The 17,472-nt window shown below is 34.1% G+C and overlaps 1 protein-coding gene and 1 pseudogene across 1 annotated transcript; one reads left to right on the top strand and one right to left on the bottom strand.

Moving 5' to 3' along the window:
* Positions 1-433: 433 nt before the first annotated feature.
* On the bottom strand, positions 434-8,886 carry LOC122146684 (annotated as a pseudogene).
* A 2,351-nt stretch (positions 8,887-11,237) lies between these two features.
* On the top strand, positions 11,238-16,082 carry LOC109072691 (ras-related protein Ral-B-like). The gene is made up of 5 exons (XM_042766903.1): positions 11,238-11,360; positions 12,016-12,160; positions 13,691-13,899; positions 15,095-15,272; positions 15,356-16,082. Exons 2-5 carry the CDS (start codon positions 12,047-12,049, stop codon positions 15,473-15,475), a joined length of 621 nt encoding a protein of 206 aa, XP_042622837.1. The 5' UTR covers positions 11,238-11,360; positions 12,016-12,046; the 3' UTR covers positions 15,476-16,082.
* The last annotated feature ends 1,390 nt before the right edge of the window (positions 16,083-17,472 follow it).

The following is a 17,472-nucleotide window of genomic DNA, read 5'->3' as shown; positions in this document are numbered from 1 at the left end:
CCATGTAAGCCGGACAGTCTCTACACACCTCAAAGTACCTTGATGGGCGATGATCCAACCGCTCCAGCCGATGAGGCGTGAAGTCGATGTAACTGTTGGGCGGCAGCACAAGCTGCCGCTGCCGCCGAGATTCAAGGCCTCTGCTGGCGGATGCGGTGTTTGTTATCGAATAACGCCGCGCTTGGACCACAAGGAAAGGATCGGTGATTCTTGCCGGGTCGTTCACCAAAAACAGGCATCGACGCCCATCTTTCGCGACACTTCGCCAGACCGCACGCCCAGGTTCTGGCCGGACGCTCGCCTTTAAAAACCATTTGCACGCCTGGGTCCGGCCAACGGAAAGTGCCATCCATCCAGCGCTTGAGATCCACGCTTCTCCACCTCGGTTCCACTTGCTCCCCGCAGTCCCGTTCCCGCGCGAGTAAAACCTTCTTCACTCGTGACCTTTCCTCCTCAGCCTTTCTCCAAAAACGCTAGGCAGGAGCTTGAAGTACAACCACAGGCTGGCCTGGCATACGTAGCTCTTGCCGTCTCCCCCTCTGGAGATCACGTAAAAACAGGCTGGTTTTGGGAGGTCAGCCACACGGGCCTGTGGGATCAAGAAAAGAGATAATAAAAAATCAGCTCAGTGCATTCTCATCGGCTGTTGCCTCAGCTGACTGGGGCTTATATGTCCCTGTGATCCTGGTGAAGTCTATAGCCTGCAGGATAAAGACTGGTATGCTAACACTCAGAGAGGGCAGTGAAGCTCAAGGCCATCAGGAATGGCCCCCTAAACTGGGACCACTGCAATCTAAAGACATTTTATCATGTTCGTTCTCATGTTATACAGTTATTTTATTTTCATTTATTTTATTATTTTTATTTTTTATTTTAATATGCTTTTCAATTTAAATAAAATACCATAATATACTGAAAATAATATACTGTATTTTCATAATACTGTAGTTATAATAGAGGAGAAATGTGCTTAATTGAAATAAACATGTCACATTTATTTATTTATTTATTGTATACTAAATATTTTTTCCCCACCGTAAATAGGTTGCATTTTGTGGAAAATATAATTTTTTATTTTGAAATATAATTTCTGTTTTTGGGATAAAATATGACCTGGACATGTGCTTGGAAGATTTCATGAGATTTACCCATTTTATTTTATTAAAAATTCAGCATGAAGGCAGAACAAAAATACTACTACTATATATAACACAGATATATAATATATTTAAAAAATACTGATTCTATTTATTATTTCATATAGTCACATTACAGTAATGAGAATGGGGAGAAATATGCTTAATTGTCATAGAAAAAAATGTCACAATAAATAGATCTGTTTTTGTCTTATAAATAAGTATTAAATATTATTATATTATTTGTCTTATAAATAAGTATTACAAAATATTAAAAAAATAATTCTGATCTTAGGGTAAAATGTGACCCTGTCCTTGGAAGATTTCATGAGATTCACCCATATTATTTTATTAAACCTTAAATTAAATTTAGCATAAATTTGATTTTTATATGGGTCACATTACAGTAGATGGGGGAGACGTGAATGCGAGGAGAAATGTGCTTAATTTTCACTTTAAAAAAAATTATTTCCACAAATAAAAAAAAAAAAAACAGTAGAGACGACACGGGGGTCTGAGATGGAGATGACAGGAGTCCGAGCATAGGGCACCTCATTATTTGAGCACAACACAATGCATGCAAAAGACACACAATGAGTCAAAGTGGACATCACAGGACACGCCTTGAGTCGAGAGCACGCGCATCAGCACGTCCTTCTTGACATTCACATTCACAGAAGAACACATTTACATGATACTGAACACACTCCAGAGTCATCCGAACCCATCTCTTCTGCATATAAACCGTACATCTGAAACAGCTTCTCAGGATTTTACACCTGTGTTATCAGCATGCATCTGATCACAGGAGGGACTCTTGGCAAACAAAACTAATATGACATGTTTTTGGTTTTTCCCACCGCTGCCCGAGGACATGTACAGACTTCAGCCTCCCAAGACACAAGAAAAAATGATCTTTCTGTCTCTCTCTGTAATGGATTAATAAATCTGAGCCAGGAGTTTGGCTGAAAAGTGTACGCAAACACACACATAAAATAGAAATGTTTAAAAAATAAATCTAAAAATATTGTTCTGGATATGTCACGCGATGTGTGTATTGTGTAACATGTTGAGTGCAGACTGCAGCGAGAGACAGAGAGAGAGAGAGAGAAAGAGAGAAAGAGAGAGAGAGAGAGAGAGAGAGTCACATGGGGACTCGCAGTAGGCCTCTGATTGATAATCACATTCGGTTTCAGCCCAGCCTGTAACTCATTTAAATATAAACTCTGTCTTGCTGAATTAGAGGTAATACTCATTAAAACTTTCACAATAACAAACAATATTACACTGTATGATGCTTCACAGATCACATTCCCCCAAAAGTGACTTTTTGTTCTCCCTAGGCAAAAAACATGGTGCATTATAGGAAAAGTTCACCCAGAAATGAACACAGTGTTGTTCTTATGAAGAAAAAGTCACCTTTGTGACAATATGATCTGTGAAGCATCATATAATGTAATATTGTTAATATTTTATGTATTGTACAGTTGAATGTGCATTAAAGGGATTGTTCATCCAAAAACATTAACATTTAACGCATATTTATCTATTTTATTATATTAAACCTTAAATGAATAATGAATATTATGATACATGTATATAAAATACCAAAAAAAATAAATAAATACATTATTTCAAAAAAGGGGGAACATTTTTTCCCAAAACAATTTTTTTACTAAGGATAAACCACAAAAAAATTGTGTTTGTTTTTGGGTGTCAATATTTAGAAATATCATTACATTTCACATATATTCATTGTATTTATATCTGAATATAGATGATCTTATTATAGTTATGTAACTACTGGTTCCTTTCTGTGTATGTTTCAGCATCTGGCAGATGAAAATTGTGATCACTTAGAAGAGTATTAACACCAGTTTTATTTTAGTAATATTTATATATTATAGTATCTATTAATATTTTCCATTACTTATACATTATTGTATAGATTTCTGTATAGTTTTAATTTAATTTTATTTCGGTTTTAGTAATTTTAGTATTTAAATTTAAAATTATTTATTTCAGTTAGTTGCCAAGACAACATTTCTTTATTTTTGTTTAAGGTTTTCATCTAATATTTTATTATATATATTATATATTTTATTTTATATCAACTTTATTTCAAATGCTTAAAACAATTAGTTTTAATTTACTTTTATTTCAGATTTAATTTTATTAATTTGAGTACTTCAATTTAAATTTATTTAGTTAGTAGCAAAGGCAACATTGTATTTTATTTTTCATTTTCATCTAAGTTTTTCTATCTAATATTTTTTCTAATATTTTATTTTATTAGATTTTATTTTATTTCAGTTTTATTTCAATTACAAAAAAAAAAAATAGTTTAAGTCATTTTAGTACTTCAGTTTAAACTTATTTATAAATTTTCATTGCAAGTTTTTCATCTAATATCTTATTGTATATTATATTATATTTTATATTAGCTTTATTTCAATTTCCAAAAAAGCGTTTTAATTTACATTTATTTTAGTAGTTCAGTTTAAACTTATTTATTTTAGTTTCTTCATTTTAATTAATTTTTTTTATCTAATATTTTATTATATTTAATTATATATTATACTTTTATATTTATATTACTTTTCTTTCAGTTTTAGCATTTTTTTATAACTTTAATTGTAATTATTACTTCAACGTAAACTTAATTTCATTTAAAATCAAGATTTTCATCTGGTATTTCATTTCACATTATTTATTTTGATATTTTATTTTCATTATATTTTATATGTGCTATATTTTATTTTATATCTTATTTTTATATCTTATAAATTTTCAGCAGTTTCAGCAGTTTTTTAGTTAAAAATACCCATCCTGATTAGCACACCTCACCTAATCAGATGTCATTGATGTTTATTACACATACAGCACTAGTTACTCTGTGTTGAGTGTTTGTTAAGATCACTAACCCGTAGTAGTAGCACTAGTGATGCCTGAACACTGCTAAACACAGGAGGGAAGGTGTTTTCTGTCACCGTTGCTTCCAGCTGGCAAAATCAAAGCGTAAAATCGCAGCTAAAAACAAGTGGTGACGTGGGGCGACGCATGATTACATGCTGGACGGCTTCCCGCTTCGATTCAGGCCTTTTGCAAAGCGCAGAGAGCATTCATCACTGGCTCTAATAGAGAGCGCGAGCGCATTCTCCCTCTTGGCAGCCGTCCTCACCTGAGTCTCCACACACCATTAAGATGTCACAGAAACCTAGAGGGACTCACTTGGCCTCTGCCAGCGCAGGGCAGCACCATTCTTAAAGAAAACGAGATCCTCACGAAGATCCTGGACGTCTTCCAGAGCTCCGTGTCCTGAGGTCACCCCCCCACAGAATCCCGACCCTCTTCCACTGCAGCGCGACTGCTGCTACACTTCCAGCCTTCACCTTAAAACTGCTTTCTCTGAGATGCTACTCTGCATGAATTCAATATCGTGAAATGTAACGCATTTTTGAAAAAGAAGGTTTTAGATTTAGACATGCTCTTTACTTTTTAAGTCTTTTTTAAATTTAATTTGTGTTTGATTCTTATTTTACCACTATACTACTATTTTTATATTTTTAAAGAACGTTTTATTATTATTATTGTTGTTATTATTATTTCCTTCTTGTTTTATCTTCCTTTTTTAGTTTTATTTTTGCTTTTTTCTAATATTTACTAATTATTTACTAAATTGCTAATTATAAATTCAATAATTTTTCTACTTTTTATATTCTGACCCATAAAGCATTTTAAGCTGCATTTTACTATTATTATTATTATTATTACTTGCCTCTTGTTCTATTTTCCTTTTTCATTTAATTTTCATTTTTGTTTATTTTTATTGTTTTTAAATTTTCTTTTATTTATATATGAAGCATTAAGTAAGCATTATGCATTATATATATATTTTTTTTAATGAAAGTTATTATTATAATTATTATTCCTGGTCTTATTGTGAATGATTCATCAGTGCATGATATTTAAAAAAAATTTATTCTTTATAATCTTTCATCAAAATATAATACTCGTTCTGATTCTAAAACGACCTTACTTTTCATTTGTCTTCGTCAATCTTGTCAGTAAATGAAATCATGTTTTAAAGCATTCTCTTTTTTTACGTTTTTGTCTTTTTCTTTCTTAAATATGTCACATTATGGTGCTTGAAATCTTCTGACTTCACAGGGCAGGGTTTGCTGGACCGGACCTGCAGTGCTTTTGGTACGATTCATATCCTGCGTGCTGTGACTGCTCTAAAAGATCTGCTTCACTAAAAGAAGGATTCCTTTTTTGTTGTTTTTGAGTGCAAGCCAGGGACTCTTAGCTTCTTGAAGTTATTTTACACTACCATTTGACCGCTTGCTGCAGGCATGCTGCAAGCTCCAATCTTTGGGCTTTCGTCAAATACCCTCCAAACATACGCTGAAAGCTGAGTTGCTGAAAAAAACTGTTCAAATTCTGCTCAGTGCGAGATGATCCAACATGCAACGCCTTGCAATGTCCCATTTTAACTGCTACTGTACAGATTTTTGAATGTAGCCATGTATATTCAAGAGGAAAATGCAGCACGTTGATGTGGATTTGTTTCCAGTGGGGAACTGATTTGGCCGAGTCTGAAATGTGAAGTTTGCAGTACTAACCAACTTTTTTGATGGCTAAAGGTTTTCGGAAGCTTCCCCCAGTGTAAAACCAATAGTCTACTCTCTAAAGGCAGCTTATATGTATCCCAATCCTGGACTTTTTCTTATGAATAAACTATCATATATTATGATTTTATTGATGCATACCTGTTAGCTGCATTATGCTGACAGCACATTAGATTACTCTGCGGGTTTTGACGACTCTACTCACTCCTGCAAAGGACTACAAGACCTTTTTCGATTTTGACTGAACTACAATTATAGAAGACTACAACATCTTTTGTGTCTCTTGTAAAAAAGACGTGCCCATCAATGCAAATATGATCATAACGGCCATCACCGGTCACTATGGCAGAGACTTTGTTTGTTCAAGCTGCAATCCCAGATTAAGTTTTAAAGTAATCATTTTAACAAAAAATGATAGATTTGCTGCTGAAATCGTGCTCCCCCTCAAGCCATCAAAGACGCTAGATGGTTTGTTTTCTTTCTTCTCTTCAATCAGACTTTTGTAGAAACTTTAGGCATTTGCTCAGTGTCTCCGGTTCATCACTCCAACTGGATTGCTCTGCAGCTGATATGGCGCTCGCCTCAATGTCCGAAATGAAAGTCCACACAGACTGACTAAAACTAAACCACTCACTAATCCACACACAAGTAATCAGACAGTCACTCCAGTCGTCCACAGTTAACCTACTGGTAATAGAAGACACAAAAGCTTAAACATAATCACATCATTAAGAGTTTTTTACTTCAAACCGTCCCACTTCTGGCCCTAAAATATGAGTCTATAATCCATAATAACACTTATGCCCAGTGAAAAAAGTCCATCTCCTGTTGTATCTCTCTTCACATCAAAAGCCACCCACATATTTTGTTTTCGAGCTGTTTTGGACTGCGCAGATTTCTCTCTCTCCTGTTTCGACCAGACCACTTTTTTCACTGGAGGAAGTGTTATTATGGATTTGTATTTTAGCTGGAAGTGACGGTTTGAAGTTTCACTGGAGGATAAGTTGGCTGTGGATTTTTTTCATCTTTTGCTGTCCTTCTCCAGATGTTAATCGATGGACTGGAGTGGTGTGGGTTACTTGTGGATTATGTGATGTTTTTATCAGCTGTTTGGACTCTCTGACTTCTGACGGGCGGCACCCATTCACTTGCAAGAAGCATCCATTGATGAGACACTCTTGCAATGCTCTGGTTTTCTACAAATCTGATGAAGGAACAAACTCGTCTGCTTCTTCAATGGCCTGAGAGTGCAGCAGCCTTACAGCAAACCGATTTCAATTTTTTTGGGGAACCTGTGCTTCTTTCTAACACAACACGCTTTTGATCTCACTGTGAGAGGGATTCTCAAGTCGTCGATTCATTCATCAGATCAGTATTAGAGCCCGGATTCTTGAGATTGGAAACATTGCAATCTGTCATTTGGAAATAATAAATAGCAACTGTAAGTGTGCTGTGTCTGGTGTTGTGATGTTCAGTGCACGGTCAGATAATAGATCAATGATGCATTTGATTTCAGATGAGAGCCGATTCTACAGCTCCATTTGGTTGATTTATCAATCAAGTGGCTTTAGTTTGTTGATTCTTTTAAAGAGGATTTGGAAATGTTTACTGTGCCAATTAAAATGCTCATTTTATGATACTTAAAAAAAGGTTTCTGATTACCTTAATAGAATAAAAAAGATAAGATCATTAGAGATAACCACAGTGGTTTGGATGCTTTCAAAGAACTCACAAAACTCTGATCTGTAAAGACATGCCCGCCACCATACCTGAACTCGCGCCAAAAGAAATCATAACAGCAACGATTACATTCTACAAACCAAAGAACAATTTATTTGAACACGGAGATGACAGTATTGTAGAATTCCCGTCATACCAAGTGGTTAGAATAAACAGCATCATCCTATACACAGGGCGAACACACCGGGGCTAGTTGTCACAAGAGATGTATGTCAATAACAAAGTAGTTTTTCTCTATCAGTGGTTTTTATGATGATTTCAAACACCTGATACAAAACCTTTTAAAATCTAAATCTTTTTTGTTTGTTTGTTTGTTTGTTTGTTTGTTTTTACTTCTTTCATCTAGACTAAAATGCTAATTTTTTGCAATATATATATATATATTATATATATAATTATATATAACATATCATATACATTATATATATATAATAATAGGAACACCGACACTTAATAGAAAGAGTCACACCTATATAAAAAAAAAAAAAAAAAACTTATGTTTATATCTTTTTTTAACTGCCAAAAGGTATTTTTTGCACAGGTGCTTGGCCGGGGCAAGTTGTCAAAGTTTATTAATTATGTTTTTAGTTGAATGTTTATGTATGCTTTGCTCTCTTTTATTCATTGTTTCGTTCTTCGCAGTAGTTTTACAGTTCGCCTATTATAGCAGATTCGTACTGTGACAACATGCCCCGCTATATTCATTAAGCCTTTTAAATGAACTGTATATTATGTCCTGAAGCTTGGAAAAGTTTAATAGTTTGATTGGCGTCAAAACTTTAAGGTTTGTGCTTAAACCCACCCATATAAAACGTCTCTATAATGTCGCAAATCATAGCCGTACCTGCGCGTAACCGCGCAGCGCGCTCGGACACACGCATGCCCGCCCGCAATACACACCTGTCTCGGCGAAAGCTGATGATCTCCGAGGTCTCCTCCTCCACCTCGTTCATGGACGCGGCGTGTCCGTCCAGGTTCGGGATCTCCACCCTCCCGTCCTCGCGCACCTTTTCCCGGCGTGGAGCTTCTTGAGCGCGGTCACCATCGCCGCCTTCGGGATGGAGTGCGTGATGTTGGGGTCTGTCTCGCATCTGTAACCGCTCAGGATGTGTCTCTTCATCCCGCCTCCAGCAAATCCACGTCCATCCGTGTGGCTCCATCCGTCTGGCTGAGCCCGCAGGACGCGCGCAGCTCGGGCTGATGCTCGGGGATTCGGTGTCCGGTGCCGGTGTGCCGCGGATGGAGATGAGGATGGACACAAAACAAAGCACTTCGAATATCAAGCTTTTCATCTTCCGTGATAATAAACAGCAGTTCCCGAGCGGACACGAGAGCTGGATTGATGGAGATGAATGCGGCCAAGTTCGTATCCGCCTCCTTTTCTCCAGCACTTCGAATATCAAGCTACATCCCCAAAAAGTGAGACTTAAAAAGTGAAATAACTGTAATATCCACTTTTAGAGAGGAGTCCTGTCCGAATTAAACGCAAACGCGGTAAATCTGTGTTATATGCTCCTGCGGATAGGTTGATGTCTTGTCTTTGGTGACTCCGCGATGATTTTCAACACAATTCGGATCGAATATCACAGTGAGACACGGCTCGTCACACTAAAATTCAAATCTCTCAGAGCTAGTTTGATAAAAATGCATATATGATGTTTTTAATAATAGAAGTAACCAGAGCTCTTGATATCTGTCCACGTACAGCCCGCGATGGCACTTTTCCTACGCACGCGTCTGATGCGTCATGGCATGGCTGGAAAATCTCAGTATTACCCCCCACAAGACTAAACACAAAGGACCTGTTATGATTTGTCCCGGTGATTTCTCAACTCTAACGAGTTAAACTCATCCATGGTAGAAGGGAAGCGAGCGTGAACCAGTCAAAAAAAGCGTAGAAGACCCCTAGGTTTTCCAAACATCAATCAATTCGCCTTTTTTAGTTCTTCAGCTGAAGATCGTGTCCTCCTTTGTTGGACATCCTTTGAAACGTTTTTTTTCGTTCGTTTCCCATGTACTTCTTCATCATAGCTATCGGTGTGTGTGTGTGTGTGTGTGTGTGTGTGTGTGTGTGTGTGTGTGTGCGTGTGTGTGTGTGTGCTTGGGAGCTTCGGCTTGTTTCTCGTGCAAACAGACATTGTGCCGCTTTTGAGCCTCTGGAGAGTTTTTATATGCGACTGAAGAACCACGTGAGCGAACCAGCACCTCCAGAATCATAAAGGCTGAGAAACCTCGGGATCTTCAGGGGAAATGTGTAAAAGTAAAATTACATGCAAAATAAACGCCATAAACAATATATATATATATATATATATATATATATATATATATATATATATATATTATATTATATATATATATATATATATATATATATATATTAGTTATTAAATTTAGATGCATTTATTTAGATCAGATTCTTATTAAAAAGGGGGGGGGGGAAAAAACACTTTTTAAATTTGCTACTAAGTACAAAATACAATTTTAGGTGATTATGGATAATTTTGTTATAAATCGAGGTCAAATATTTCTGTTTGCAAAAGCAAAGGACGAAATGTGGATCTGGAAAAGATGAATAAAACCAGTAGGTTTCAGTCAGTGAAAGCTTTGAACTGGTTTGAGTGAATGACAGTGTGAACTCGTAAACTGGTTCAGCAGGCGCCAGAGAAGCTCATCTAAAGGCTCTCACAGAAAGACTTCATAGCTGTAAGCCTATCTTCAAATAGAATAATGTGAAAAGCGGGTCTTTTGTAATAAGAGTAGTTTGGACCAAAATGACATTTTGTTACAGTTTTGTATAAATACACAGGCGTGTGGTTTCTTACTGATATCGCCTCACTGATGAAGTTTAAAGTTGTAAAACAGCGCCCCCTCTCGATAATTCACACAAACTAGGCCCTGCGCACTGTGTACATTTATAAATGCAGCAAAATTAAAAACATTATCCAAAATATTAAATATTCGAAAAAACTGCGCAATTTACATAAAATATACACAAAAATAATAGCAATATTTAAAGTTACAAATGTTTTGCAAATAAATTTAACACTTAACATATTTCAAGCTTTCACTATGAATAATATATATGTGTGTGTGTGTGTGTGTGTGTGTGTGTGTGTGTGTGTGTGAGAGAGAGAGAGAGAGAGTGTGAGTGTGTGTGTGTTATATATGTGTGTTGTGTGTGTGTGTGTGTGTGAGAGAGAGAGAGAGAGAGAGAGAGAGAGAGTGTGTGTGTGTGTGTGTGTGCACATGCCTCCATATTAGAGTTTGTAAATTAAGGAGAGAGTCATTAAGGTTGTTCAATAATAATAATAATAATAATAAAAACTATAAACTGTGCATCTCATAACTTTTAATACAATTCATGAAATAAACAGGACCCAGGGTTTATTATTATTATTATTATTATTATTATTATTATTATTATTGAATAACTCAACATTTTACAGTAGCCCGAGGGTGACGACTAAAAAATTTTAAAATAAAAAATACAAAAATAAATTACAATGAAAAAAAAAGATAAAAATGGAAATGTTTACAAACAACTTTCTTGTTTATCAGATTAAAAATAGATGTATACAGCAGAATTTCTGAAATAGTGGTTTATAATCACCTTACTTGCATTTATGTATACTAAACTTTGCCAACAAATTCATCAAATAATATTTATAGAATAAACGCGACACAGGTCAGAAATATCTATATATGGTGCCGTGAACGTCATGTCCGTGTGATTTGAATATCCTGTGGGCGGGGCTGTGTAGCTGGATGGGAGTAGTGGATTTGATCCCTTATGTTTTAACCGTTTATATGCGCGAATCCAGGCCAAGGATCTTCACAGATCAAACTTGAGGTGAGCAATCTATACGAGTTTATATTGTTTTGATCAGTTTTACAATGTTTAGTCAGTTTGCGCAGACAACAGCTTTGCAGTTTTGAGGTATTTCCTCGACAGAAGCGCCCATATGTCTTTGTGGGAAAACTCTGTGATTGATAGTTTGGATATCCAATCAGATCTCGAGTAGAGGAGGACCCGTCTTATTATTTGTCTGCTCAACCAATCAAGAGCTAGAAAAGGCGGCTCTCGTCTATAACAATAAGGAAGGGCTGGAAAAGTGAAAATCGCTTTTGTTATTTTAAAAAAAAACCTGCTTGAAATTTCTAGTGTTTTAGTAATATATTGCTTATTTCTGTTTCTTATTGATAATCAGTATTCGCTGACGCTGTTTCCATTACAAAGTAAAATTCAGTGACTGTAAAGTGGCACCATTGTACTTTTACTATGTATCATAATAGTCAATGATTACTGTATTCATATACAGTAGCATGGCAATAACGTGGGATTTCAGCACTAAAAACTATAATCATGAACTTTAAAGTATAAATTCCCTTCACAGTTGTGAAATAAGGTGCATGTCATTGGATATGTTGTATGCATCAAATAAGCAATGCTTTTATATAAATGTGTGTGTCTTTGAATTTGATTAATTTGATTTGCATGTTTGCAGTCTCAGCTTCTTCTTCTGGAACACTAAAGTCATGGCAGCAAATAAGAGCAAAAGCCAGAGCTCCCTGGCTCTGCACAAGGTGATCATGGTGGGCAGCGGTGGCGTGGGCAAATCAGCTCTGACGCTGCAGTTCATGTACGACGAGGTGAGCTGCTTGCGCCAGTCATAATCTTGATGTCAGCTACAGAAATACTTCTTCCAAAATTCCTTCATTACATCTTTTTGTATTCCTGTATTATTTTTGTATTTTTATCGTTTTTAATACATTTTTTAACATATTTTCAGTTTTAACTTGAAAGTTTTAGTAATTTTGTTATGTGCTGTTATTTTATTTTATTTATTTTTTATATATGTATTTGTATTTAAGCTTTCAATTATTTTATTTCAGTTAGTTGCCAAGGCAACACTTCTAATTTTAATTTTAGTAATGTACTTTTGTTATTTTTATTTTTTTATATTTTTATTTAGTTTTAATTTTATTTGATTTCAGGTTTAGTTTTAGTCATTTTAGTGCTTAAATTTATTTTTCTTTAGTTAATTTTATTGATTTGTATATTTCTAATTAGCTTTAATGTATTTTTATTTCAGTTTTAGTAAATTTAGTACTCTGACTTATTTTATTTCAGTTTTTTTAAATAATTTTTATTTAGCTTTAATTTATTTCTTATTTTAATTTTAGTAGTTTCTGTACTTATACGTATTTTATTTTATTTAGGATGCTTCTGTTTTTTTATATTTCTATTTAGCTTTATTTATTTTTATTTCAGTTTTAGTAATTGTAGTACTTAAAATTAAACCTTTTTTTTTTTATTTTATATTTATATTTAATTTTATTTTTTTTTTTATTTTTATTTTTTTTAAATTTAGTACTTCAAATTCAACTTTGTTTTTACATTTCTATTTAACTTTAATATATTTTTATTTCAGTTTTAGTAAATTTAGTACTCTGACTTATTTTATTTCAGTTAGTTTTTAAATAATTCTATTCAGCTTAAATTTATTTCTTATTTTAGTTCTAGTCATTTCAGTACTTTAACTTATTTCATTAAATTTTTATTTATTTCTATTTAGCTTTATTTATTTTTATTCAAGTTTAAGTAATTGTAGTACTTCAATTTAAACCTTTTTATTTTACATTTCTATTTAACTTTAATGTATTTTTAATTTCAGTTTTAGTAAATTTAGTACTCTAACTTATTTCTCCACTAGTTTTTTTTAATAACTCTATTTAGCTTTAATTTAGGTCTTATTTTAGTTTCAGTAATTTCAGTGTTTAAACATGTTTTATTTAATTAAGGTTGTTTCTATTTTCTAATATTTATATTTCTTTAATTTATTTTTATTTTAGTTTTAGTAATTTTAGTACTTTTATTTTTACTTAAAAGTTGTTAAATTACTAAAATGACTAAAACTGAAATAAAAAACCATCTGTAATTTAATTTTAATTTACATTTTTAATTTAATTTTATTTTTAACAATAATTTTAATTATTGTAATTTAATTTAATTTTTTTTAACTCTAAGTTTTCCATCTAATGATTGTTTTATTTCATTTAACCTTTATTCTTAATAACAAACATGATTTTTAATAGTGTTAGTTTTAGTTAACAATAACAACTCCATAGTAAAAACTGCTACAGTTACGATCTCTTTGTCTTCTGCGGTGCTCGCCTCAGTTTGTGGAGGACTACGAGCCCACGAAGGCAGACAGTTACCGGAAGAAGGTGGTGCTGGACGGAGAGGAGGTGCAGATTGATATTTTGGATACGGCGGGGCAGGAAGACTACGCCGCCATCAGGGACAACTACTTCCGCAGCGGCGAGGGTTTCCTTCTGGTGTTCTCCATCACAGAGCCCGAGTCCTTCAGCGCCTCGTCAGACTTCAGGTCAGATCTTCACCAGGTTATCTGCTGCAGCAGTGCGCTCTGTCCTCGTTTGGTGGAGTGTCGTTGTTACAGCACTCTGCGTTCTCAGAAAGATCTTATCATTACAGCGGCATCTGAAGCGATCAGATACAGACCCAGTTTCCAGCGTCACAGTGGTTCTCGCTTTCACTTTAGTTTGAGACCAAACAAGCTTTCAAATAAGTTAAAACAGCTAAAAATCAAGATGTTCGCTGATGTTATATTTCTTACTTTAATTTTTTCCCTTAACTGTCATTTTATTCATGAATCAGGACTGGAAAACCTCAATATATATGCGAGGATTTCAAAAGTGTGATTTCTAGACCTGGAAAAGTCATGGAAATTAATACAATCTTAAAAATTAAAATAAAAAAAGACTGGAGGTTTTTATAATGGATATTTCTCTAATTGTGTCAGTGAGTAAAGTATTTTATTGGATAGAAAAAGCTATTTGTGAGTAATTTTTTATATATTTTTTAAAGCTGTAATCACAAACATCATTGGTAAAAAAAATAAGTGTAAACTCTTGAAATGATTGGAATATGATTATTTTAATATATTGCCACTCGTAGTTTCTGAAAATATTATACATATATATTTGTCATTACGGCAGATGTGTCATAAATATCTAGTTGGATATGTGAGGGAGTTTTAAAAGGTCTGATTTGTAGATATGGAAAAGTCATGAAATTAATAAAATTTTTCAAACTATTTATATCAAATATTTTTTGGTTAGAATTTGCTATTTGTGAGTAAAACATATATTTAAATAATTATTTTGTGCTCAATTAATTAGTAATATTTCTTAATATTATCAGTGCTGAAAACAGTTTTACTGCTTAATATTTTTGTGTATATTGTTATTATTATTATTATTATTATTTATTTATTTTATTTTATTTTCAGGATTCTTTGACGAACAGAACATTCAAAACACCATTTAAAAAAAAAAAAATATATCAGAAATATTTCTTCAGCATCAAATCAGTATATTAGAATGATTTCTGAAGATCATGTGACACTGAAGACTGGAGTAATGATGCTGAAAATACAGCTGCGCATCACAGAAATAAATTACAGTTTAACAGATATTCACATAGAAAACGGTTATTTTAAATAGTAATAATATTTCACAATTTTACTGTATTTTTAACTGTATTGTTACCGGTCCACACAGGGAGCAGATCCTGAGAGTGAAAGCGGAGGATGATAAAATCCCTCTGTTATTGGTGGGGAATAAGTCTGATTTGGAGGACAGGAGGCAGGTGTCTGCGGATGAGGCCCGAAACAAAGCGGACGAGTGGTCCGTCCAGTACGTGGAAACATCAGCCAAAACCAGAGCCAACGTCGATAAGGTTTGTGCATTAAATATCATATCTGAACCTCAGGTGCCATGTTTACTCTGACGGATCTGTTGAGCGGGTTTTGTTGTTCGCAGGTCTTCTTTGATCTGATGAGAGAGGTGCGGACGAAGAAGATGTCCGAGAACAAGGAGAAGAACGGGAAGAAGAGCGGCAAGAAGAAGAAGAGTTTGAAAGAGAGATGCACGCTGCTTTGAGCCACACACAAACATCAAGCTTTCCTGCACTGAGCCCTTCTTCTGATGATGAGGAGACCAGATCTTCCAGATCTTCCTCCTCGAGCGGATTTCTTGCCAAATACAATCGAACCAGAACCTTAAGCCACTGTGCCCACCTCAACTACAACTTTAAAGGACTTTTCTACCAGTTTTCCTTGTTGTTGTAATATTAAATCAGTAGCGTAACTCTAATCTGTAAGGCTTTGTAACTTTCCAAAAGTCACTTTTTTTATACTCGAACGCAAGTTATATATTTTTTAAGTAAATTGTTGCATTGAATTAAAGGTTACAAATCGTGACAAACTATTTAGAAATGAGTTCTGCTTGAATTTCTCACATGCATGTAAATCTTTCTGTGCTAAATACTCTATTTTATCTGCCTTTCACTTCTTTTAAGGCAAAGGCAACCGACATATGCGATATGTATTTGCTTTATATCGCTCAACACAGCTGAGGATGATGCAAACTGTGCGCTTTTATTATAAAACAGACACACAGTTGAAAGTATATTTTTGTAATCAAATCACTTTGTTTATTGATTTCTCTGCCTGGTGATTATAGACCAAATAAACCTCTGAATTTGTGACGCTCTTGTTTCTGTGTTTGATGACCTCCGGAGTTTTGACAGAGGATGGCAGCAGGGCTATAAGAGTTTATGAGAGCAGTAAAATGTGTCCGGAGGTAATCAGTCACCTTGACTTTGAATGTGAGAAACCGTCTACTCAGCATTTAACACCCCATTGTAAAGACACTAGCAATGGGCTTCACTCACACATGCACAAATATGAGGATGATGCAACATTCAAGATGCAAGCAATCTGGACGATAGGCTCCAAAAACAAATCCATAAATAAAAAGTTATTCACAGTTATTATATGCAAACTTTTTGTTTGAAAAAATAAAATAAAAACAAGGAAAATCCATGCAACCTAGTGATATGGTTACAATTCCATCCGCCAATAGAGTTAATAGAATTTTGTTAAATTATTTTTTAATAACCGTATTTTCCGCACTATAAGGCGCACCTTCAGTGAATGGCCTATTTTAGAACTGTTTTCATATATAGGGCGCACCGGATTATAAAGCGCTTAGAATAGAAGATACTGCAGTCAAACGTTTGATTGGATTTGCGTTATGCATCCACTAGATGGAGCTGTGCTAAAGGAAATGTCAACATTTTGACAGAGCGCCTTGATCCATATATAAGGCGCTCCGGATTATAAGGCGCAGTATCGTTCTTTGAGAAAATTAAAGGCTTTTAAGTGCGCCTTATAGTGCGGAAAATACGGAAATTTTCTTTCTTTGTTGTGATAAAATACAGGTGTGTTTTTAATTCGTGTATATAACGTGGAGACTTTACTCCTAAATAAAAAAGATGCGGATTTTAGCTAAAATATTTAATTAGTGAATAATAAAATGTTATGAAAATCAAATTACTAATATTGTGAAATTGCAATTTAAAATAATGCTTTTCTGTTTTAATATACTTTAAAATATAATTTATTCTTGTTATTTCTTCTTTAATTTTTTTTATGATTTTTTTTTTAAGAAATGAATGCCTTTATTCAGCAAGGATGTGTTAAATTGATAAAAAAAAAGTGACAGAAAACTTTTCTAGAAATACAAGTCTTACTATTTTAAATAAACGCTATTCTTTTTAACTTTATTCATCAAAGAATCCTGAAAAACAAGGATCACAGGTTCCAAAAAAATATAAAGCAGCAAAACTGCTTCCAACATTAATAATAATGCAGCATATTAGAATGATTTCCGAAGGATCATGTGACACTGAAGACTTTGCATTACAGAAATAAATGATATTTTAAGGTATATTAAAATAGAAAACCGTGATTTTAAATGGTTATAATATTTTACAATATTACTGTTTTTATTTCTGTATTATTGATCAAATAAATGCAGCCTTGATGAGCAGAAGACACTTTAAAACACAAAAAATCTTACTGATCCCAAACTTT

This window comes from Cyprinus carpio, chromosome A11 (assembly GCF_018340385.1).
Source record: "Cyprinus carpio isolate SPL01 chromosome A11, ASM1834038v1, whole genome shotgun sequence".
NCBI classification, from domain to species: Eukaryota; Metazoa; Chordata; class Actinopteri; order Cypriniformes; family Cyprinidae; genus Cyprinus; species Cyprinus carpio.
Note: the sequence above shows the minus strand (reverse complement) of the source record. Positions and strands in the feature narration are given on the sequence as shown.